General features: G+C 44.1%; 2 protein-coding genes across 6 annotated transcripts in view; both read left to right on the top strand.

Moving 5' to 3' along the window:
- Positions 1 to 494: 494 nt before the first annotated feature.
- On the top strand, positions 495 to 18,775 carry ccdc87 (coiled-coil domain containing 87). 3 transcript variants are annotated; one of them, XM_029761623.1, is made up of 20 exons: positions 495 to 555; positions 1,253 to 1,461; positions 1,810 to 1,964; positions 2,112 to 2,362; positions 2,640 to 2,877; positions 3,119 to 3,200; positions 3,414 to 3,496; positions 3,726 to 3,883; positions 5,575 to 5,701; positions 7,757 to 7,960; positions 8,127 to 8,243; positions 8,393 to 8,508; positions 8,687 to 8,816; positions 13,296 to 13,405; positions 13,547 to 13,662; positions 14,009 to 14,052; positions 14,914 to 15,099; positions 16,889 to 17,003; positions 17,563 to 17,705; positions 18,359 to 18,775. In XM_029761623.1, exons 2-20 carry the CDS (start codon positions 1,260 to 1,262, stop codon positions 18,626 to 18,628), a joined length of 2,847 nt encoding a protein of 948 aa, XP_029617483.1. In that variant the 5' UTR covers positions 495 to 555; positions 1,253 to 1,259; the 3' UTR covers positions 18,629 to 18,775. The 3 variants fall into 3 exon arrangements, with proteins under 3 accessions (XP_029617483.1, XP_029617482.1, XP_029617481.1); XM_029761622.1 differs by having other exon boundaries at positions 3,119 to 3,496; positions 14,917 to 15,099; XM_029761621.1 differs by having other exon boundaries at positions 3,119 to 3,496.
- A 276-nt stretch (positions 18,776 to 19,051) lies between these two features.
- The window catches only part of LOC115199073 (apoptotic protease-activating factor 1), a 72,522-nt gene continuing 68,541 nt past the window's right edge, over positions 19,052 to 23,032 (top strand). Inside the window, exons 1-3 of one of the 3 annotated variants that reach the window (XM_029761617.1) lie at positions 19,052 to 19,308; positions 20,439 to 20,664; positions 21,053 to 21,242. In XM_029761617.1, the coding sequence (XP_029617477.1) occupies positions 20,518 to 20,664; positions 21,053 to 21,242 (337 nt within the window). In that variant the 5' untranslated portion in view covers positions 19,052 to 19,308; positions 20,439 to 20,517. Of the gene's footprint in view, positions 19,309 to 20,438; positions 20,678 to 21,052; positions 21,243 to 23,032 lie in introns of those variants that run through there. The other 2 variants (XM_029761619.1, XM_029761620.1) reach the window with 2 other exon arrangements.

The raw sequence follows: 23,032 nt of genomic DNA, 5'->3' as shown, positions 1-23,032 counted from the left end.
TTATTGCATAATAGTTGTCTACATACAGACACAACAAAGACAGTTGTAATACCTGCAAAGGGCATAGATTACAATTGGACAAGGAATGTAACTAGAAGGAACATTCCTTGCAGTTAGATTACAGAACTCCAGTGACCTGACAAATCAGTTGCTGTCTGGTCCTGTACCCTCTCTGCTGCAGTGACTGAGGGCACTGTTTTGAAGCCACCTCTCCTCCATCTTGGCACCCCCGTTTAATGCATACTTTTTAAATTTTATGTGAGCTAAATATAAAAAACATTTCCTTAAAGTGTATTTTTTATGTTTTAAAGTTGTAATGTTACTGTCCCCACTACAACAACAACAAATTATGTAGAATTCCATTCATTCCTATCCTACGGAGGACTGCTCCTTCTGGGGAGTGCCAATATGACTGACCTGTGGCTTCAAAGCTTGTCAGTGGCCAAGTCCCATAATATGCAGTCCGGGGTTTGTATACATCACTCGTGAGTACTATCGTTTCCAAGCAACGCGTCCCTCCTGAAACAGGCTATGAGGAAATAATGGTAGCTAAAGGTACAGCAAGTTGTGTTTATCTATTAATATGAATGAACAATTATTTAGGTATTCTCCAAATTATGACAAATTCAAGTAGTATTTTCGTTTAATTTTATATCATTTTTAGAGCTCACTTGTCAAAGTTCCAACTTCCATTGCTTGCTGGCTAGCTAATGTTAGCTAGCTACGTTAGTACAGAGCATTACCGTAAAGATTGCGCATTTCCGTTCAAGGTGGGAGCTACCCACTGGGTAAAAACTGGTTGAATAAACGTTGTTTCCACGTGTTTTTATTACATTTTTATGTGATGCCGTTGAATTAACCTAAATCCAATGACTTGGTTACATGTTTTGTTGATTTCACGTTTCATTCACGTTAGTTGACAACTCAACCAAATGTAAAACAAAACCAGACGTTGAACTGACGTCTGCCATGGGGGTGGCTAGATATTTGGTTCACAAAGTTACCATAAATTAAAAATGACAGCCTGTGAATGTGACTCGTAACAGGCAGCGGTTACAGAAATTCATGTCTTTGTGTGCACTGTGCAACATGTAGCTACAGTATGTATATGAACCAAGAGAGGTCTGAACCTGGACCCAGATGAGCATGCATGCCCAAAAGTGCCATGTTATATCCTGAAACCAGAGAGTTGCTCATTCAAGCTCTTCAGACCAGTGTATACCAAGGCTTCTTTGCTGTCTATGTCAAACAGTGAGGGGATGAGCGGTGGCAAAATTAAAGTGGTGGGCCGCCTCTCCCGAGCGGCGGAGGCCAAACGACGGGTGACAGACGGCCAGGACATGCTGACCTCCATGACACAGATGGTGGCCTGCACCCAGGACATCCAGCAGAGATACCGCAGCATCCTGGGGCCGCTGTCCCTCTTCTTCCAGTCCAAACCCGAGGGAGAGAAGAGGGCAGGTGTGTGGGGGCCTAAAGCTGTTTGAGGGAAGACAGCCTGGTGCCTTGTGTGAGGTGCTATTGTTGATCCGTTATTGTATGCATGAGGCCTTTGTGTAATTTGAATCAACAAAAGGATGTGTAGACAGTTTTACCCACCCAAATTCTAAAGTCTTGGCCTATTCATTTACAGGGCTGACCTGAAAACACAAACAGGGTGTCGATCTACACAGTCTATTTTCTCTATCCACATGCCCCACACATCTCTTATGATGCCAAAACAAAATATGTTTATCGTTTTTTTGAATGGAGGTGATACAGGAGAATGAAAGGTATGTACATACGTCCCGGGTGTGTTGTTCCTCCCAGACAGGGTCCAGGAGGAGAGGCCAGTGTCCCCGTCGGTGTCAGAGGGGGTGAAGACCAACCCCACTTCCCTGGCCGACATGTGTCAGCAGCTGCAGTACAGGATCCAGGAGCATACCGTGCTCCACTCCACCCCAGTGGAGGATCAGCAAGCTCTGGTGAGCCACTCCATTAGGATCCACTATACACTCTCTCTCCTAAGAATCTACTAAATGGATGGATGGTTGGATAGATAGATGGATGGAACACTGACACACACACACACAGCCCCCATCCACCCAAAACACTCTGCGACTCCCCCCAAGGCGGCGGTGATGACGTCAGAGCTGGGCCTGATCTGGCAGGACCTGAAGGGGCTGATGGACGAGCCCACGCTGACCCAGGAGGAGAACAGGCAGCTGCAGGCGGAGACGTGCCAGGAGGTGCTCCGGATCTGCAAGGAGCTCTACCTCAACTATCTACACCTGCTGGACAGGCTGAGGCGCCGCGCCGTCTTCAGCGACCAGGCCAACCGCAGCCGCCTGGGGGCCCAGATGGCCATAGACTGCACCAGCCTGTGAGTGACTGGCGAGCAGGGTTTCCCCGAGCGCCATTATTTCCTAGGTGGGGATCTAAGGTCCTCAAATCAACATCTCTAGCTTCTTTAAACCAAGATTTACAATTGAAACCAATTGTAGCCAAATTCTTATAGTCAAACCTGCATGCTAAGCTCGTTACTTGAATTATGGATCATCCACCTTTTGTCGATAAGTGCAAACTCACCAAGCAGCTGTAAATACAATTGGTTGTTGTTATTGTTCTCCTTATTGCTAACGGTTTTTCTTTCTCTGCAGTTTAAACGTCCACTCGATCAGACGCAGCGTAGCGGCAGGGATCAAGGCTACGCGGAGAGCCCGGCTGAGCGCTGAGAGACCCAGAGCTGCCGGACGCGACCTGAAGGGGGCGATGGAGACACACACGGCGCTGCCATGCAAACTGGACTTCGGTCTGACTCTGCAGACCAAGGCTGGCTGCAAGAAGAGCGGTGCCATCAGGCAGGGAAAAAACCCTATGGAGAGGGACCTCCGAGAGGTGAGAGACAGAGAAAGAGAGAGGGAGAGAGAGAGTGTGTGTGTGTGGGTTTGTGTGTGTGCGTGTGTGTCTGTCTGTGTGTATGCGGTACCTACATATTTCTGTGTGGGTGTGTGTGTCTCCATGCATGTGAATGTGTGTGTACACTTGCATCTCTGCTGTTTTGGTGTGTGTGTGTCTGTGGTAAAGCTACAGGGAGCTGAGATGTTCCCTTCTCTCTCCCTGTCTGTCTGTCTGTCAGATGACTGAGAAGATGGGAGACATGGACCTGGAGCAGGTCTATGACCTGATGCCCTGCCACCTGGAGCTGATCACCAACAAAGGCTTGCTATCTCTCTCTCGCTCTTTTCTCTCTATTGCTCTGTCTCTTTCTCTGTCGCTCTGTCTCTTTCTCTGTCTCTTTCTTTCTCTCTCTCTCTCTCTCTCTCTCTTACTCTCACACAGACAGGCACACACACATATAGTAAAGTACACTTGTGACAATGATAAACAATTGTTTGTTAGTACTAGTAGTAGTGAGATGTGTGTGTGTTTAGGTGAAGCGCGGGCCAGCTTGGCCAATGTTTCACAGTCAGATGAGGAACCCAGCATGTATTACCATGGCTACACCAGACTTAAGGTATTGGTATAGTTCCACTATACTATACACATCATACGCTATTCACACCCACTCCGACTGGTCCCTGAAGACATGCATACAGGATGGTTATTATTTACAAGTCATAACTTATTTAGTTCTTTTTATGAGTTATATTTGTAAGTCGCTCTGGATAAGAGCGTCTGCTAAATGACGTAAATGTAAAAATGTAAATGTAATATTTTATGGAGTTATTTTTGTGAGCACCCAGGGGTGTAGTTCCATGCCAGACCTGCAGAGGGAGACTCTCCTGGAGGAGCTGGAGATGGAGGCCCTGCCTGCCAGACCCCAGTCCCCCCTGGTGCTGCTGGCCACTGGGCCCTGCTCCAGCATCGAGAAGCCCATTGACCCTGCCCACGACCTCAGGAGGTGTGTGTGGGAGGGAGTGTGTGTGTGTGTGTGTATTTTTGTGCTTGGGTGTGTGTATTTTGTGCTTGTGTGTATGTTTGTTCTTATGTGTGTGTACAGTGAGGGGAAAAAGTATTTGATCCCCTGCTGATTTTGTACGTTTGCCCACTGACAAAGAAATGATCAGTCTATAATTTTAATGGTAGCAAAAAAATCCAGAAAATCCAGAAAAATGCATGTCAAAAATGTTATAAATTGATTTGCATTTTAATGAGGGAAATAAGTATTTGACCACTCTGCAAAACATGACTTAGTACTTGGTGGCAAAACCCTTGTTGGCAATCACAGAGGTCAGACGTTTCTTGTAGTTGGCCACCAGGTTTACACACATCTCAGGAGGGATTTTGTCCCACTCCTCTTTGCAGATCTTCTCCAAGTCATTAAGGTTTCAAGGCTGATGTTTGGCAACTCGAACCTTCAGCTCCCTCCACAGATTTTCTTTGGGATTAAGGTCTGGAGACTGGCTAGGCCACTCCAGGACCTTAATGTGCTTCTTCTTGAGCCACTCCTTTGTTGCCTTGGCCGTGTGTTTTGGGTCATTGTCATGCTGGAATACCCATCCACGACCCATTTTCAATGCCCTGGCTGAGGGAAGGAGGTTCTCACCCAAGATTTGACGGTACATGGCCCCGTCCATCGTCCCTTTGATGCGGTGAAGTTGTCCTGTCCCCTTAGCAGAAAAACACCCCCAAAGCATAATGTTTCCACCTCCATGTTTGACGATGGGGATGATGTTCTTGGGGTCATAGGCAGCATTCCTCCTCCTCCAAACACGGCGAGTTGAGTTGATGCCAAATAGCTCCATTTTGGTCTCAATCTGACCACAACACTTTCACCCAGTTGTCCTCTGAATCATTCAGATGTTCATTGGCAAACTTCAGACGGGCATGCATATGTGCTTTCTTGAGCAGGGGGACTTTGTGGGCGCTGCAGGATTTCAGTCCTTCACGGCGTAGTGTGATACCAATTGTTTTCTTGGTGACTATGGTCCCAGCTGCCTTGAGATCATTGACAAGATCCTCCCGTGTAGTTCTGGGCTGATTCCTCACCGTTCTCATGATCATTGCAACTCCACGAGGTGAGATCTTGCATGGAGCCCCAGGCCGAGGGAGATTAACAGTTATTTTGTGTTTCTTCCATTTGCGAATAATCGCACCAACTGTTGTCACGTTCTCACCATGCTGCTTGGCGATGGTCTTGTAGCCCATTCCAGCCTTGTGTAGGTCTACAATCTTGTCCCTGACATCCTTGGAGAGCTCTTTGGTCTTGGCCATGGTGGAGAGTTTGGAATCTGATTGATTGATTGCTTCTGTGGACAGGTGTCTTTTATACAGGTAACAAGCTGAGATTAGGAGCACTCCCTTTAAGAGTGTGCTCTTAATCTCAGCTCGTTACCTGTATAAAAGACACCTGGGAGCCAGAAATCTTTCTGATTGAGATGGGGTCAAATACTTATTTCCCTCATTAAAATGCAAATCAATTTATACAATTTTTGACATGTGTTTATGGGGATGTTTTTGTTGTTGTTCTGTCTCTCACTGTTCAAATAACCCTACCATTAAAATTATAGACTGATCATTTCTTTGTCAGTGGGCAAACGTACAAAATCAGCAGGGGATCAAATACTTATTTCCCTCACTGTATGTGTCTAGGTTGCTACAGGACAGAGTGATTGTGGATCAGGCTGTGACAGATTCTGACACAGACCTCCCTCCACTGATCAAGGCCCTGACGTGGAGAAGCTCCACCAAACTACAACAGCTCACCCACACTCTGCAGGTAGGAAACACACTGTATGTAGGGAATACACTCTGCAGGTAGGAAACACACTCTGCAGGTAGGAAACACACTCTGCAGGTAGGGAACACACTCTGTAGGTAAGAAACACACTCTGTAGGTAGGAAACACACTCTGCAGGTAGGAAACACACTCTGCAGGTAGGAAACACACTCTGTAGGTAGGGTACACACTCTGCAGGTAGGAAACACACTCTGCAGGTAGGAAACACACTCTGCAGGTAGGAAACACACTCTGCGGGTAGGGTACACACTCTGCAGGTAGGGAACACACTCTGCAGGTAGGAAACACTCTGTAGGTAGGGAACACACTCTGTAGGTAGGAAACACACTCTGCAGGTAGGGTACACACTCTGCAGGTAGGGTACACACTCTGCAGGTAGGGGGCACACTCTGCAGGTAGGAAACACTCTGTAGGTAGGGAACACACTCTGTAGGTAGGAAACACACTCTGCAGGTAGGGAACACTCTGCAGGTAGGGAACACACTCTGCAGGTAGGAAACACACTCTGTAGGTAGGAAACACACTCTGTAGGTATGAAACACACCCTGCAGGTAGGGAACACACTCTGTAGGTAGGAAACACACTCTGTAGGTATGAAACACACCCTGCAGGTAGGGAACACACTCTGCAGGTATGAAACACACTCTGCAGGTATGAAACACACTCTGCAGGTAGGGAACACACTCTGTAGGTAGGGAACACACTGCAGGCAGGGAACACACTCTGCAGGTAGGGAACACACTCTGCAGGTAGGGAACACACTCTGCAGGTAGGGAACACACTCTGCAGGTAGGGAACACACTCTGCAGGTAGGGTAAACACTCTGCAGGCAGGGAATACACTCTGCAGGTAGGGAATACACTCTGCAGGTAGGGAATACACTCTGCAGGCAGGGAACACACTGCAGGTAGGAAACACACTCTGCAGGTAGGGAGCACACTCTGCAGGTAGGGAACACACTCTGCAGGTAGGGAACACACTCTGCAGGTAGGGTGCACACTCTGCAGGTAGGGAACACACTCTGCAGGTAGGGAACACACTGCAGGCAGGGAATACACTCTGCAGGTAGGGAACACACTGCAGGTAGGAAACACACTGCAGGTAGGGAACACACTCTGCAGGTAGGGAACACACTCTGCAGGCAGGGAATACACTCTGCAGGTAGGGAATACACTCTGCAGGTAGGGAATACACTCTGCAGGCAGGGAACACACTCTGCAGGTAGGAAACACACTCTGCAGGTAGGGAGCACACTCTGCAGGTAGGGAACACACTCTGCAGGTAGGGAACACACTCTGCAGGTAGGGTGCACACTCTGCAGGTAGGGAACACACTCTGCAGGTAGGGAACACACTCTGCAGGTAGGGAACACACTCTGCAGGCAGGGAATACACTCTGCAGGTAGGGAATACACTCTGCAGGTAGGGAACACACTGCAGGTAGGGAACACACTCTGCAGGTAGGGAACACACTCTGCAGGTAGGGAACACACTCTGCAGGTAGGGAACACACTCTGCAGGTAGGGAACACACTCTGTAGGTAGGGAACACACCCTGCAGGTAGGGAACACACTCTGTAGGTAGGGAACACATTCTGTAGGTAGGGAACACACTCTGCAGGTAGGGAACACACTCTGCAGGTAGGAAACACACTCTGTATGTAGGGAACACACTCTCTAGGTAGGGAACACACTCTGCAGGCAGGGAATACACTCCGCAGGTAGAAAACACACACCTCTGCATTTGTACAAATAGCACCATACAATGCTAAAGTGGATTAACCTTGCTGCCTGGTCTGTTATTTACTTTTGACCATGCAACTTGCATAATTACACTTCTTATCATATCGTAATTGAACTTATGTTTTATCATATGGTTTGATGTTGGATGTCTTTATGCTACACTCAAATTGCCATTCGGGGACAATAAAGTGAACTGAACTTGTACACACACTCACACACAAACACATGCACACACATTCTCTCACCATAGTATACTTCCTATATACCCCCCATCTATTCTTGTCCAATCCTAGAAACAGGAAGAGGAGGGGGAGAAGAGGGAGAGTTACAGGGTGCCGGTAGAGGAACCGGAGCACCCCCAGGGAGCTGTGGTGAACATGGCCCTGTCCCACGTCTCTCTAGCCCGCACAGCCGCCGCCCGCGTCTCAGACAGGGTTCTCCGCGACACCATCAACATCCACACGTACCCACCTGTCTACAACTACCTCACCAAAGAGGTGGGTCAGAGAGGAGGCAGAGAATAGACATGTTATTATTACTACTCAGTGTGTGATGATGGTACTGTTATATTGTTACTATCATTATGACCTCATCATGGTGGTCTGACCTCGCTCTCTCTCTCTCTCTCTCTCTCCCCTGTTCTCTCTCTTTTTCTCTCAACAGCTTGAACTCTCCTCAGTGCAATGGCTGGATCGTAACCTGTTTGCCGGGGAAGAAATAAAGGAAGTCTATAAGGAGTTATCCAAAAGTAAATCTACACAGTATCTCAACTTCGATGAGGTGAGATATACTCTTTACATTGTCTGCTGAATTTATTTAATTCAGGAAAAATCCATTCTTGAATTGGCAATTGTTGATCCAGAATTTCAATGAATCTCTTGAATATCAATAGAATTGACTCCCAAATGATCTGTTCCTTTCCCCTATAGGACCCCATGATAGAGCCAGCCCTGACCAACATCAGATGGAGTCTGAAGAAGAAGAATCCTCAGAGGTTCATCAACCCACAGCTGAAGAGACAGAACACCAACGCCATGTCCCACAGGTACTGTACCCTGCATCCCACTTGACTCAACACCACTTTAACACGCTCTCTTTCATAATACAACACATTTTCTCACAGAGAGCTGCAGCTCTCCCAAGGTAACTCAAAATGTGTGTGTTCGTACCTGTGTGTGTGTGTGCGTGTGTGCGTGCGTGCGTGTGCGTGTGTGTGTGTCCAGGAAAAGGACCGAGATCCCAGCAGACCATAAGAAACCGGAAGACCAGAATTCCCGGGCCTACACGGCCTGGCTGCAGTGGTGGAAGACTGACCTCTCAGTCGAGGACTACTTCCGATACATCACCAATCAGGTCAGAGATCACACATTCTGTAGTTACAGGAAGCAAATAGAAGAAGACTTTCTAATTAATAGAAGGCAGTAAATGCATAAAATCGATTGAGTAACTAGAAGAAAATCAACCGGTTTTGTGTACAAATAAATCTCAATAGACTTTTGAATGGGACCATAGGTTATGCATGTACATTATAGACATGCCTTGATTTATCTTTTGTGTTGTTGTTGTTTTTTAGTAGTTGTACTTTTTTTAAATATTGAATACTGTGCCCTGTTGGGTAGGGCTTGAAAGTTAAGCGTTTCACTATAATTGTGCATGTGACAAATCAAACGTAAAATTTTAAATAGGTGCCGGTACTCATTTTGGGCTTGAGTACTGTGTATATTCAGGTGCCAGAACTTTTCAATCATTATTCTATAAGAGTTGCTGGACCTCAAGCAGTAGAAAAGTCAAGGTGCCAGTACTCAGTACCGAATGAAATGAATACTTTTTTGAATGAATGAATGACATTTTATTTTTGTGTCAAATCGCCAATTGGCAACCCATCCCTTATGGGATTGATTGACACATAAACAAACATTACAATAATTCACTAAAAAAAGAAGAAAGAAAAACTAAGGTAAAAATCTATACATAATAGTAAATTACATCCCTAGAGCAGTAAAATAATATACATACACACTGTATATATATATATATATATATATTATTTTACTGCTCTAGGGATGTAATTTACTATTATGTATAGATTCTTTTTTTAGTGAATTATTGTAATGTTTGTTTATGTGTCAATCAATCCCATAAGGGATGGGTTGCCAATTGGCGATTTGACACATCATACATACATACATACAGACATACATAACATAACATATACAGATAAATAAATACAGAAAAAAAGAAACAAGTCACTTGAACCCAGTCTGGCACAAAGAGAAGATTCATATGGGAGACAAGCCTATACACAATCTATATAGACACGCCATTAACAGCATAGCATAGCAGCACCCACCTGTAGCACGCGCTCCAGCAGGTATATCTCTCTGGTCACCCCTAAAGCCAACTCCTCCTTTGGTCGTCTCTCCTTCCAGTTCTCTGCTGCCAATGACTGGAACGAACTACAAAAATCTCTGAAACTGGAAACACTTATCTCCCTCACTAGCTTTAAGCACCAGCTATCAGAGCAGCTCCCAGATCACTCCACCTGTACATAGCCCATCTATAATTTAGCCCAAACTACTACCTCTTCCCCTACTGTATTTATTTATTTTATTTATTTTGCTCCTTTGCACCATATTATTTATATTTTAACTTTGAACTTTCTTCAAACTACAAATCTACCATTCCAGTGTTTTACTTGCTATACTTTATTTACTTTGCCACCATGGCCTTTTTTGCCTTTACCTCCCTTATCTCACATCATTTGCTCACATTGTATATAGTCTTATTTTTTTTCTACTGCATCATTGATTGTATGTTGTTTTACTCCATGTGTAACTCTGTGTTTTTGTATGTTGTCGAACTGCTTTGCTTTATCTTGGCCAGGTCGCAATTGTAAATGAGAACTTGTTCTCAACTTGCCTACCTGGTTAAATAAAGGTGAAATAAATAAAAAAATAAATTAACCACATAGAAGCTAAATATATATATATATTTATCTTTTTTTTTTCTTTTACAATTTCTTTATAGGTAGCCCTTTTTCTTTTATTCCAGGCTTTATTTAAATATTCTGCAAACTGAAATACACAATGGACAAAAAACTATTTCAAACTCTCCTCATCACTCAGCCACATAATGCCAGGGTATATCGGGTGTGCTTTCTGGAATAAGAGTAAGCGTATATTGTGGTAGAAAGGGCAATAGAGGATAAAATGAGTTTACTTCTCCATTTCTTTGAGGTCACAATAGTTACATGGTCTTTCCTCTTCCATTTCACCACGATACTGACCTGTTTCAATATCCCTGATCTTACCTGTTTCAATATCCCTGATCTTACCTGTGCACATAGCGATCGCTTGCTTTTAGGTAGGTTATACATAATATATCTCTCACACACAAATTCACCCTTAATCAAACAAAAGGTTCTCAATTTGGGTTTATAATTAATCTCATCCACCCATTTTTCTTTCTTATTGCATCAACAGTTGTTTTTCAATCATATCTATGTCTCCCTTCATTTAGATTTCGTACAGATGTTCACAGTCAGACTCTTGAAAAAGGTCGGACATTTCAGTTGCCCAGGCTCTCCTATGGATAGATCCCATTGAAAAACTTTACTAGCTATTCTGGCAGTTGGTATATCCAACAGTCTATTCCAAAGTCTCACCATACATGCCTTCCATCTCACCTCACAGGGTTCCCAGCCCATATCCAACAGTCTATTCTAAAGTCTCACCATACACACCTTCCATCTCACCTCACAGGGTTCCCAGCCCATATCCAACAGTCTATTCTAAAGTCTCACCATACACACCTTCCATCTCACCTCACAGGGTTCCCAGCCCATATCCAACAGTCTATTCCAAAGTCTCACCATACATGCCTTCCATCTCACCTCACAGGGTTCCCAGCCCATATCCAACAGTCTATTCTAAAGTCTCACCATACACACCTTCCATCTCACCTCACAGGGTTCCCAGCCCATATCCAACAGTCTATTCTAAAGTCTCACCATACACACCTTCCATCTCACCTCACAGGGTTCCCAGCCCATATCCAACAGTCTATTCCAAAGTCTCACCATACATGCCTTCCATCTCACCTCACAGGGTTCCCAGCCCATATCCAACAGTCTATTCCAAAGTCTCACCATACATGCCTTCCATCTCACCTCACAGGGTTCCCAGCCCATATCCCCAGTTATTGCAAGGAAAGGTGCAAACTTGTGGACACCTAAAAAGTAACGTACTGCTCTGTTATGGGCACGTTCGTTTTTAAAATACCACTTAGCACCCCACAGTCCAGAACAGGACACAGTGATACAGTTTGGAGTACGTAGCATAACCAATATCTTTGAGTGTTTTTGTTTTTCCTATAACTCCTCCAAGAACTCTACTTCCTGAGTCAGCTAGGACTGATGTTCCGTATAGAAAGATAATATGTTCATCAATAAAAAGATACAAATATGTATAATTGCTAGTAAACTCTAGAATGTCTTCACCAAAACAAAACTGAAAAACACTTCTCTTAGTAGCTGGTTTTCTAAAAGTCATTATCTGTGTTTTTGTCTGGTTAATCATGAGTCTCCATCTTTTACACCAAGTCATTATCTGTTTTTTTGTCTGGTTAATCATGAGTCTCCATCTTTTACACCAAGTCATTATCTGTGTTTTTGTCTGGTTGATCATGAGTCTCCATCTTTTACACCAAGTCATTATCTGTGTTTTTGTCTGGTTAATCATGAGTCTCCATCTTTTACACCAATTGACTGCACATAATGTTCTGCAGGTCTTGTTCAGTTTCTTCCATCAAAATAATATCATCAGCATATAGAAGGATTCTTAACATTTCGTCATCATATCTTACTCCAATATTTAACTGTTGAATTTCTTTTGCCAAATAAGTTATAAACAAAGCAAACAAAGTTGGTGATAAGGCGTCTCCTTGTTTTACACCCGAGGGCGTGGGAAACCAATCTGTACGATACTTTGTAAAGAGACTGGATTGCGTGATACAATTTCCCGTCAACCCTTGTCTTTAACAAACTATAGGCTAAAATATCCCTATTTACAAAATCAAAAGCTTTCTGGAAATCAATGAAACATGCAAAAGTAGGCTTCTCTTCGTGTAATCTATTTCTGATTATTGTACAGACCAGAAGATATGATCTGTACAGGCTCTGGATTTACGAAAACCATTTTGTTCTTCCACCAGAATGTTTTGATTCTCAAAAAATCTAATTAGCCTATTGTTGAGGATGGATGAAAATATAATGAAATAACTGTACTTAATAAACTTATGCCTCTATAGTTCAGTAGCACTCTTGGATAATTTTTGAAGATTTGGGAATGGGATTCACTATAGACTTATACCAAGTGGATGGCAGTATACTGTACTCAAAACACATTTGGAGCAAATCATATAGGACGTCGATTAATTTAGGCGATTTTAAAACCTCATTAGGCAGTTCATCAATGCCAAACGCTTTCCCATTTTTTGCAGCGTCAATCACCTTCTTAACTTCTGCCACAGACAGCTCCTCATTTAAATACAGGTTACATATATAAGAGGGTTCTAACATTGTATTTTCCAGTTTAGTTTTCAGGGAACATATGTCTTTATAAAATTCTTCCTCAAAATATGCCACATTTTTGTTACCTGAGAACAAACTAGCAAACCCCTTCTCCCACTCTTTAAGTACCTGTGTAATATCAGAGTAACAGTGTTTTTTCAGGCCCAATTCAAACACTGGATACATGTCCAATTATTTCCATGTCCAGTTATTTTTTTGTGGTATCAGAGAGTGATTGACTAGGACTCTCTCTGTCTCTGTAGGACTCTGACTACCTGTGGGCGGCGTTCCACCTGTATGATAGTGGCGATAGTGACGATGAGGAGGACGAGAGGAGGAGACTGCTCCAGCTACGACGAGACGAGAGGAAGAAGTCTGTCTGTCTGTCTGTCTGTCTGTCTGTCTGTCTGCCCCACTATTTTCATTCTTTTTTTCTCCATTCTTTTTTGTTGTAATCATGTTTCTTACATTATGAGGGACTGCTAGCAGCTAACAAACCAATGTATGTGGATAGGAGGCGGAGGCAGAAGATGGAGGCTCTAAAGGGTCAGAAGCAGGAGTACGTGACAGGGGTGTGGAACGTCAACGCGGTGCTGCTGGGAGGGCTGTGGAAGGAACCCGATCTGGAGGGTAACGCACACACACACACACACAAACACACACTGTGACTTTTGACCATAGTAATTTAGTGAGTCATTCAAAAGCAGGATGTTCCAGTCAAGGCTTGTGAAATAAAAAGTCAAGCAGTTCTGGTTTAGTAGGTAATGTCATGGGCTCATTGGATTTCTGGCTTATTGGTACTAAACCGGTTTCATAGCCTATTGTTTATAGACTCATAGGTAGTCAAGGCTTGTGAAATAAAAAGTCAAACAGTTCTGGTTTAGTAGGTAATGTCATGGGTTCATTGGATTTCTGGCTTATTGGTACTAAACCTGTTTCATAGCCTATTGTTTAAAACCTGTTGGGTTTTTTACAGAGGAGGAAGAGAGCCCAGATGAAGAAACAACCAGCCCTAAACAGGTGTGTATGTGTGTGTGTGCGTGTCTTAGTACAGAGATGATACTATAAATGTACTGTAAATGGATACTATAAATGAACTGTAAATGGATAATATACAGTAAATGTACCATAAATGGATTTACAGCCATTGTAATACAGTCAGGTTTTATGTGTCATTAAGACTGGGAGCCTTTGATCTGGGTAGTTCTCTCCTTCCTTGTCCCATTCCATCATCTCTCCTTCCTTGTCTCATTCCATCATCTCTCCTACCTTGTCCCATTCCATCATCTCTCCTACCTTGTCCCATTCCATCATCTCTCCTTCCTTGTCCCATTCCATCATCTCTTCTTCCTTGTCCCATTCCATCATCTCTCCTTCCTTGTCTCATTCCATCATCTCTCCTACCTTGTCCCATTCCATCATCTCTCCTGCCTTGTCCCATTCCATCATCTCTCCTGCCTTGTCCCATTCCATCATCTCTCCTTCCTTGTCCCATTCCATCATCTCTCCTTCCTTGTCCCATTCCATCATCTCTCCTTCCTTGTCTCATTCCATCATCTCTCCTTCCTTGTCCCATTCCATCATCTCTCCTTCCTTGTCCCATTCCATCATCTCTCCTTCCTTGTCCCATTCCATCATCTCTCCTTCCTTGTCCCATTCCATCATCTCTCCTTCCTTGTCCTATTCCATCATCTCTCCAATTCCTTCAGGTCTACGCAAAGGCTCATAACAGTTTGGGGCTGATTGGGCTCTGTTCCAAATCAAATTCTAGCTCCTACCCCTAGCGACTTTCTGTAGACTTGAATTGAATAGACCTTAGCAATATGGATACTATTTCCCCCCAAACTGTTTTTTCTACCAACTGTCCTCTCTCCCTGTCAGAAGGCCTATAAGAGGACAGTGAGTGTGGCGAGCAAGGAGGCCAGTCGAGGGGGGGTGATGGGAGAGGGGGACCAGGTCCAGAGCAGGTTGGAGAGGATCTGGACACTCATCTGCCTGCCCGAAACCTACAGACTGGACATGGCCATCAAGTACAGCTCCCACGCACGCAGGGACCAGCTGGAGGAGGTGTGCACAGTACACAGACACACACGCATACGATAATAAATACATACAAGTGAATGCACACTTACTGTACAAGTGTCATGCCACCATCTATAGCAGGGCTGTCTAATTCTGGTCCTGGAGGGCCTAAACACTTCTGGTTTTTGTTTCTACCTGGTAGTTACTTGCACTCACCTGGTGTCCCAGGTCTGAATTAGTCCCTGATTAGAAGGAGAGAATAAAAACCATACGTTTTTGGGCCCTCCAGGACTGACATTGGACAGCCCTGATAGAGGTTAGTAGAGATGGTAGCATGATACTTGATGCTGTGTTCATATTACCTCACCATATCACCATAGACACAGAGCTCACTATATCACCATAGAGATAGAGCTCACCATATCCCCATAGACACAGAGCTCACTATATCACCATAGAGATAGAGCTCACCATATCCCCATAGACACAGAGCTCACCATATCACCATAGACACAGAGCTCACCATATCACCATAGAGATAGAGCTCACCATATCCCCATAGACACAGAGCTCACCATATCACCAAAAACACAGAGCTCACCACCATATCACCATAGAGATAGAGCTCACCATATCACCATTGAAACAGAGCTCACCATATCACCATAGAGACAGAGCTCACCATATCACCATAGACACAGAGCTCACCATAGAAACAGAGCTTACCATATCAACATAGAGACAGAGCTCACCATATCACCATAGACACAGAGCTCACTATATCACCGTAGACACAGCTCACCATATCACCATAGAGACAGAGCTCACCATATCACTATATACACAGAGCTCACCATATAACCATAGAGACAGAGCTCACCATATCACCATAGACACAGAGCTCACCATATCACCATAGACACAGAGCTCACCATAGACAGAGCTCACCATATCACCATAGAGACAGAGCTCACCATATCACCAAAAACACAGAGCTCACCACCATATCACCATAGAGACAGAGCTCACCATATCACCATAGAAACAGAGCTCACCATATCACCATAGACACAGAGCTCACCATATCACCATAGACACAGAGCTCACCATAGACAAAGCTCACCATATCACCATGGAGACAGAGCTCACCATATTACCATAGACACAGCGCTCACCATATCACCATAGAGACAGAGCTCACCATATCACCATAGAGACAGAGCTCACCATATCACCATAGAGACAGAGCTCACCATATCATCATAGAGACAGAGCTCACCATATCACCAAAGAGACAGAGCTCACCATATCACCAAAAACACAGAGCTCACCATATCATGATACTTGATGCTGTGCTCATATTACCTCACCATATCACCATAGACACAGAGCTCACGATGTCACCATAGAGATAGAGCTCACCATATCCCCATAGACACAGAGCTCACCATAGAGACAGAGCTCACCGTATCACCAAAGAGACAGAGCTCACCATATCACCAAAGAGACAGAGCTCACCATATCACCATAGACACAGAGCTCACCATAGAGACAGAGCTCACCGTATCACCAAAGAGACAGAGCTCACTATATCACCAAAGAGACAGAGCTCACCATATCACCATAGAGACAGAGCTCACCATATTACCATAGACACAGAGCTCACCATATACTTCCAAAATCTTTTCCATACCTTGAACAGAATTGTGTGTGTATGCATACATCTGTGTATGTGTGTGTGTCCGTGTGTGTGTATTTGTATACATCCGTTTATGTGTGTGTCTCCGTGTGTGTGCATTTGTATACATCCGTGTGTGTGTGCGTTTCCTCCCAGGCCATGGCAGCATGGGAGCGCGCTGCCCGTCTCATCCAGCAGAGAGAGTCTCTGCTGGCTCGTCTGGAGCTGTTTGAGAGGGACGCTTCTGACCCCAACCGCTTCTTCCTGCAAGGTACTGCATAATATATATCTGCTCTGGGGTGAAGTTTCCCCTCGGTGCAGATATATTCCCACGAGCCCGTCCTCCCCAATTAAGGTGACACCAACCTCCTGTGATCCTTACAATATTATAACATATTGCTTTTACAGCATATTGTATTGGATGATATATTGTAAGTTGCTAAATATATCATCATCATATTATTGTTATAAATAAAAGGCAGTTGATGAAATATCTAATGCCAGAGTACACCCTACTGGACAAGAAAATGTAAGCACCTGGTATTCCCAGGCAGTCTCCCAGCCAAGTACTAACTAGGCCCAACCCTGCATAGCTTCCGAGAGAGGCTAGTATGGTCGTAAGTGAAGGAGCATATCTTCGTACACTATACAAAGGGAATGTCTCTCGCTCTATCTTTGTCTCTTTCTTTCATTCCATCTTTCCTTTCTTCCTCTCTCACTTTATTTTTCTATCTTTCTTTCTTTCTTTCCTTCCACTCTCTTTTCTTTCTATTTATTCTTTCCTGCCCCTCTCTCTTTCTCGCTCTCGCACTCATTTTGTTCTTTCTCAGGCTACCGAGGCACCTCTCTAGCCAGGATGGATGAGTCCAAGCACCGGAGCAAACTCAACTCCCAGATCTGTTCTCTGGAGAAGGTGTTGTCTAAGATTCTCCACCACATTACAGACAGCTTCCACGACACTGTCACCTACAAGGTGAGTCAGGCCAATGGGCCATACATCATGGGTCTATTAATTAGTGTACAGCGTAGCAAAATGTTTTGCAATGGAAAATGAAAACCTGTGTTTCTTATTAGACAAATTGAGCAAAGTCCCTCCTCGTTTTTGCTTGTTTGCTTCCGTTGACTTCCTAGTGAATATGACCCACTAGTGTCACTGTGCTCTCTGACATACAGCACATGCAGTATGCTATGGGGGATTTTAGGTTGGTGATTTACCCTCATTGAAAGAGCCTTGCCATTCCCTCACGTTCTCTGTTTCTTCCTCTGGCCATGTCCAAAATCAGTCCTGTCTTGCCTACTACTTACTAAAACGGCATAATGTGTAATAGTCGTATATTCTATCTAGAACATACCAGTTAGAAAAAATGGATGCAGTAAGCTACAAATATTGACATACTAGGCTCATACATACTGAGAAAACGCTATGGAGAGCTCTGCGCCACCCCCCTTATCTGATTATCCCCAATAACCAGAACTTGTCAACCCATCATCAAGTCCTTCATTGGTTTAATCAGGTGTATTAGTATTGGGCTAGAACAAAAGCCCCAAAACTCTGGTGCAGCCAGATATAACTAAGCAGTTTCCTCACAGCTGTGTTTTCAACTGTCACTCTCTCACTCTCTCCAGGGGAGGCCGTACAGGGAGAAGATGCGCTGGGACCGCATCGAGATGCTCTACTGGCTGCAGCAGGAGCGCCGGGTCCAGGCTCTGGAGAGGGTGGTGGAGGGGAGGGGCTCTCTCCCCACCAGACTGCCCCCCCTCAACCCCAACCTTCGGCTGTACCCGGGCACCCACCCCACCCCCCAAGGACACACCCCGACCCACAGCCAGAGACCCCACCCTCACACACACAGCCACTCCAACCCAACCCAGCCGAGCTCAGTGTATCCAGTATAAGTTTGAACGTTGTAAGCAAATGAATAAAATGCTTGGAAAATTGTTTGTCTGCACTGCTTGGAAGGAAATATTATATTTGATCATTTGTATGTATTCATATTATGTATAATCCATTATCACTTGTGAAGTAAATGTATGAACGTGATTGGATAATATATATGCACTACTAGTAGGTTCATCTGACATTGACAACATTTGATATGGTGAATATTTTGTCATTAATCATTTACATTATTTTGTTCTGAGTGTAGCAGAAACATGCAACTCTAAGTGCCATGACAAAAGGAACGCTGTTTGCACTATGAGTCTATTTAGGGCCACTGGTAACTGTCTTATTAGTATTACCAAGTGCAATACCAAAGATACTGAGCTAGCACTGCAGCCTACAAATTCACAATGAACAGCAAGCTGTCACGTATCACCAGGCAGCATGCTCCAATCTGCCTAGTTACAGTCAAGCATACATTATCTCACCCTCTCACGTGAGCGCGAAACGCCACCGCATTGGTCATTTCAGACCGAGGGAAGTTGTTTTTGTTGTAATTCAGGAAGAACCCTACTCATTTCAAAAATAGGTGGGGATTTTTGTCAGAATTACATTATTTTTAAAGGAAATTATTATAATCCTGAGCACTATCGAGTGTGGCTAGCGAGCTCCTGTGTCGAGCAAATAGATACATGTGAGTAGTTATATTTCCTTTGTTTCATTTCCTTATAACTTGGGCAAGTCTTATTACGAGTGAAGTATGTGCCACCTTCAGTTAAAAAAACGTTCCTATCTGTTGTTTTTATAAACATACCATGTTTATCTGCTTGTGGAAATAATAAACGTATAAATAGCGTGTGTTATGCATACTATATAGCTTACTACAGACAGCTGCTGTGTAGTTTTGGGAATGTCGGCTAGCTAACGTTACACTGTGCTGTGTACCACAGCTGTCAAATTAACGTTAGACGGTAACGTTATAGTTAACTACCAAGTGCACAGTTGGCTAGCTATACGCCAGTCAGCTACGTATTTATTGATATATATATATTTCCAAAGTTACCAAATTTCCTCTTTAGAGTGAACATTGATTGTAGGCTTTTGTTATTCAGTCAGGTTACAAGTTTTATTTATATATATATATATATATATATATATATATATATATAAAACTTGTAACCTGACTGAATAACAAAAGCCTACAATCAATGTTCACTCTAAAGAGGAAATTTGGTAACTTTGGAAATTTGGTAACTTCCTGACGTTGAATCATCGCAATATCTGGCAAGTCAGTGCACGCAGACTGAATGGGGGAGATGGATAACGAAAGTAGTCTCAATTGTTGTTTTTCTGTTACAAATTAGATGGTCAAGTCAGTCAGACTTTTATTCCATTCTCAACCACATTCATGGAGAAAAAAAGTCACCTTTCCTCCTTACGAAATATATTGCAGTCAGAGTGCTGTATAACAGCAGTATGCTGCAAATACTGTCTCAAATACCACCGTCGACTGCAGTTACTGCACTTTTACTGCAATTTCAAAACTGCAATCATTTTCAAAGGGCAGTATTTTCAAATATTTCATGGCACTCTAGTATTACAAGGATCTGCATCACACCTCTTATTAGTTTCCAGTCTTCCAGTTACACTGAGGCAGCAGTGCTAGTAGTAGTACTGTCCTAGCTCTGGTCCAGGGTGTTACATGCAGCTTGAGCCTCCTTCAACGTATTATTGTTCAAGAAGGCTCAAGCCACACACAGCACCCTGGACCAGAGCTAGTACTGCCCATATTACATCCATCCATGCAACTTCCTTTCCCCGCAGTTCCCATCACCTGCCAATCAATCACCATTCCAGCCCAGCCAGCCCACCTGTGTGGTCGGACTAGGTCTGGCCCGTTGACATGGCGATGATGGAGGAAGGGGCGCGGAGCTGCCTGCTTCAGTCACGCTCCAGCCTGGAGCAGGACATCAGGGCTTCCTACCTGATGGATCACATGATCAGTGACGGCGTGCTGACAGGGGACGAGGAGGACAGGATCAGGAGCAAGGTGGGGTGAGGAGGTGGGGAAGTACAGTAGCATCCTTTTCATACACTTTCCTATGTCCATAGTGGTAAGTGTGTAGTGATGATTAAGTGTATAAAAGTGTTTGTTTTGAATTTGGCCCACAATCAACTTTCACACTACTGAGCCAACCTGAGTGCACTGTGCTGGGAAAACTTATAAGTGGTTGGGTTCCTGATTCCAAACAAACACCCTCATAAGAGGAAGGGGGAGAGGGAGGAAGAAAGAGAGGAAGGGGGAGAGAGAGAGGTAAAGTCAGAGAGATTGCAGGGCTTTTTAAACACTTAACACTACGGACATCTGAAAGAACTGCATCGGGGTAAGAAAAGCAATAAAGTGGTTTCAAAATTCAAATTGTCTCTCCACCGATTAGTCCACCAGGAGAGAGCAGGCGGCGGCCCTGCTGGAGCTGCTCCTGAGGAAGGATAACCAGGCCTACATCTCCTTCTACAACGCCCTGGTCCGTGAGAGCTATGGAGACCTGGCCAGCCTGCTCCACAACAGCCTGCCCCTGGTCTCCCCTGAGGCTGAGAAGAGCTTCTCAGATGGGGGAACCCGCTATGGTGAGCTGCCCCAAAGGGTGGAGGATGGAGAATACCAGGAGACTAGGGCAGTCTGAGATGTGCCCTTCTTTTCTGATACAGGGAAATAATATGCAGGGGAGCTCTATGTATATGTACAGTTGAAGTCGGAGGTTTACATACACCTTAGCCAAATACATTTACACACAGTTTTTCACAACTCCTGACATTTAATCCTAGTAAAAATTCCCTGTTTTAGGTCAGTTAGGATCCCCACTTTATTTTAAGAATGTGAAATGTCAGAATAATAGTAGAGAGAATTATTTATTTCAGCTTTTATTTCTTTCATCACATTCCTAGTTGGGTCAGAAGTTTACATACACTCAATTAGTATTTGCTAGCATTGCCTTTAAATTGTTTAACTTTGGTCAAACATTTTGGGTAGCCTTCCACAAGCTTCCCACAATACGTTGGGTGAATTTTGGCCCATTCCTCCTGACAGAGCTGGTGTAACTGAGTCAGGTTTGTAGGCCTCCTTGCTCGCATACACTTTCAGTTCTGCCCACAAATTTTCTATTGGATTGAGGTCAGGTCTTTGTGATGGCAACTCCAATACCTTGACTTTGTTGTCCTTAAGCCATTTTGCCACAACTTTGGAAGAATGCTTGGGCTCATTGTCCATTTGGAAGACCCATTTACGACCAAGCTTCAACTTCCTGACTGATGTCTTGATGTTGCTTCAATATTTCCACATAATTTAGCTTCCTTATGATGCCATCTATTTTATGAAGTACACCAGTCCCTCCTGCAGCAAAGCACCCCCACAACATGACGCTGCCACCCCCGTGCTTCACGGTTGGGATGGTGTTCTTCGGCTTGCAAGCATCCCCCTTTTCCCTCCAAACATAACAATGGTCATTATGGCCAAACAGTTCTATTTTTGTTTCATCTGACCTAAGGAGGACATTAATCACAAAAGTACGATCTTTGTCCCCATGTGCAGTTGCAAACCGTAGTCTGGCTTTTTTATGGCGGTTTTGGAGCAGTGGCTTCTTCCTTGCTGAGTGGCCTTTCAGGTTATGTCGATATAGGACTCGCTTTACTGTGATGTAGATACTTTTGTACCTGTTTCCTCCAGCATCTTCACAAGGTCCTTTGCTGTTGTTCTGGGATTGGTTTGCACTTTTCGCACCAATGTACGTTCATCTCTAGGAGACAGAACACATCTCCTTCCTGAGCGGTATGATGGCTGCGTGGTCCCATGGTGTTTATACTTGCGTACTATTGTTTGTACAAATGAACGTGGTACCTTCAGGCGTTTGGATATTGCTCCCAAGGATGAACAAGACTTGTGGAGCTCTACACATTTTTTTTTCTGAGGTCTTGGCTGATTTCTTTTGATTTTCCCATGATGTTAAGCAAAGAGGCACTGAGTTTGAAGGTAGGCCTTGAAATACATCCACAGGTACACCTCAAAATGGACTCAAATGTTGTCAGAAGCTTCTAAAGCCATGACATCATTTTCTGGAATTTTCCAAGCTGTTTAAAGGCACAGTCAACTAAGTTTATGTAAACGTCTGACCCACTGGAATTGTGATGCAGTGAATTATAAGTGAAAAAATCTGTCTGAAAACAATTGTTGGAAAAATGACTTGTGTCATGCACAAAGTAGATGTCCTAACCGACTTTCCAAAACAATAGTTTGTTAACAAGAAATTTGTGGAGTGGTTGAAAAATGAGTTTTAATGACTCCAACCTAAGTGTTTGTAAACTTCCGATTTCGTGTGTGTGTGTGCACCTCTGTCTCTCTGCCATGTTTGACCCCTCTGTTT

This window comes from Salmo trutta, chromosome 8 (genome assembly GCF_901001165.1).
Source record: "Salmo trutta chromosome 8, fSalTru1.1, whole genome shotgun sequence".
NCBI classification, from domain to species: domain Eukaryota; kingdom Metazoa; phylum Chordata; class Actinopteri; order Salmoniformes; family Salmonidae; genus Salmo; species Salmo trutta.
This window is presented reverse-complemented; position numbering and strand designations above follow the sequence as displayed.

Excerpts from the sequence above, each read along its gene's own strand:
- ccdc87 (XM_029761621.1), top strand. The coding sequence starts at position 1,260 with ATGAGCGGTGGCAAAATTAAAGTGGTGGGCCGCCTCTCCCGAGCGGCG. Across the intron at positions 3,884-5,574 it reads CCTGCCCACGACCTCAGGAG|GTTGCTACAGGACAGAGTGA; the intron begins GTGTGTGTGGGA and ends GTATGTGTCTAG. Across the intron at positions 17,004-17,562 it reads CAACCGCTTCTTCCTGCAAG|GCTACCGAGGCACCTCTCTA; the intron begins GTACTGCATAAT and ends GTTCTTTCTCAG.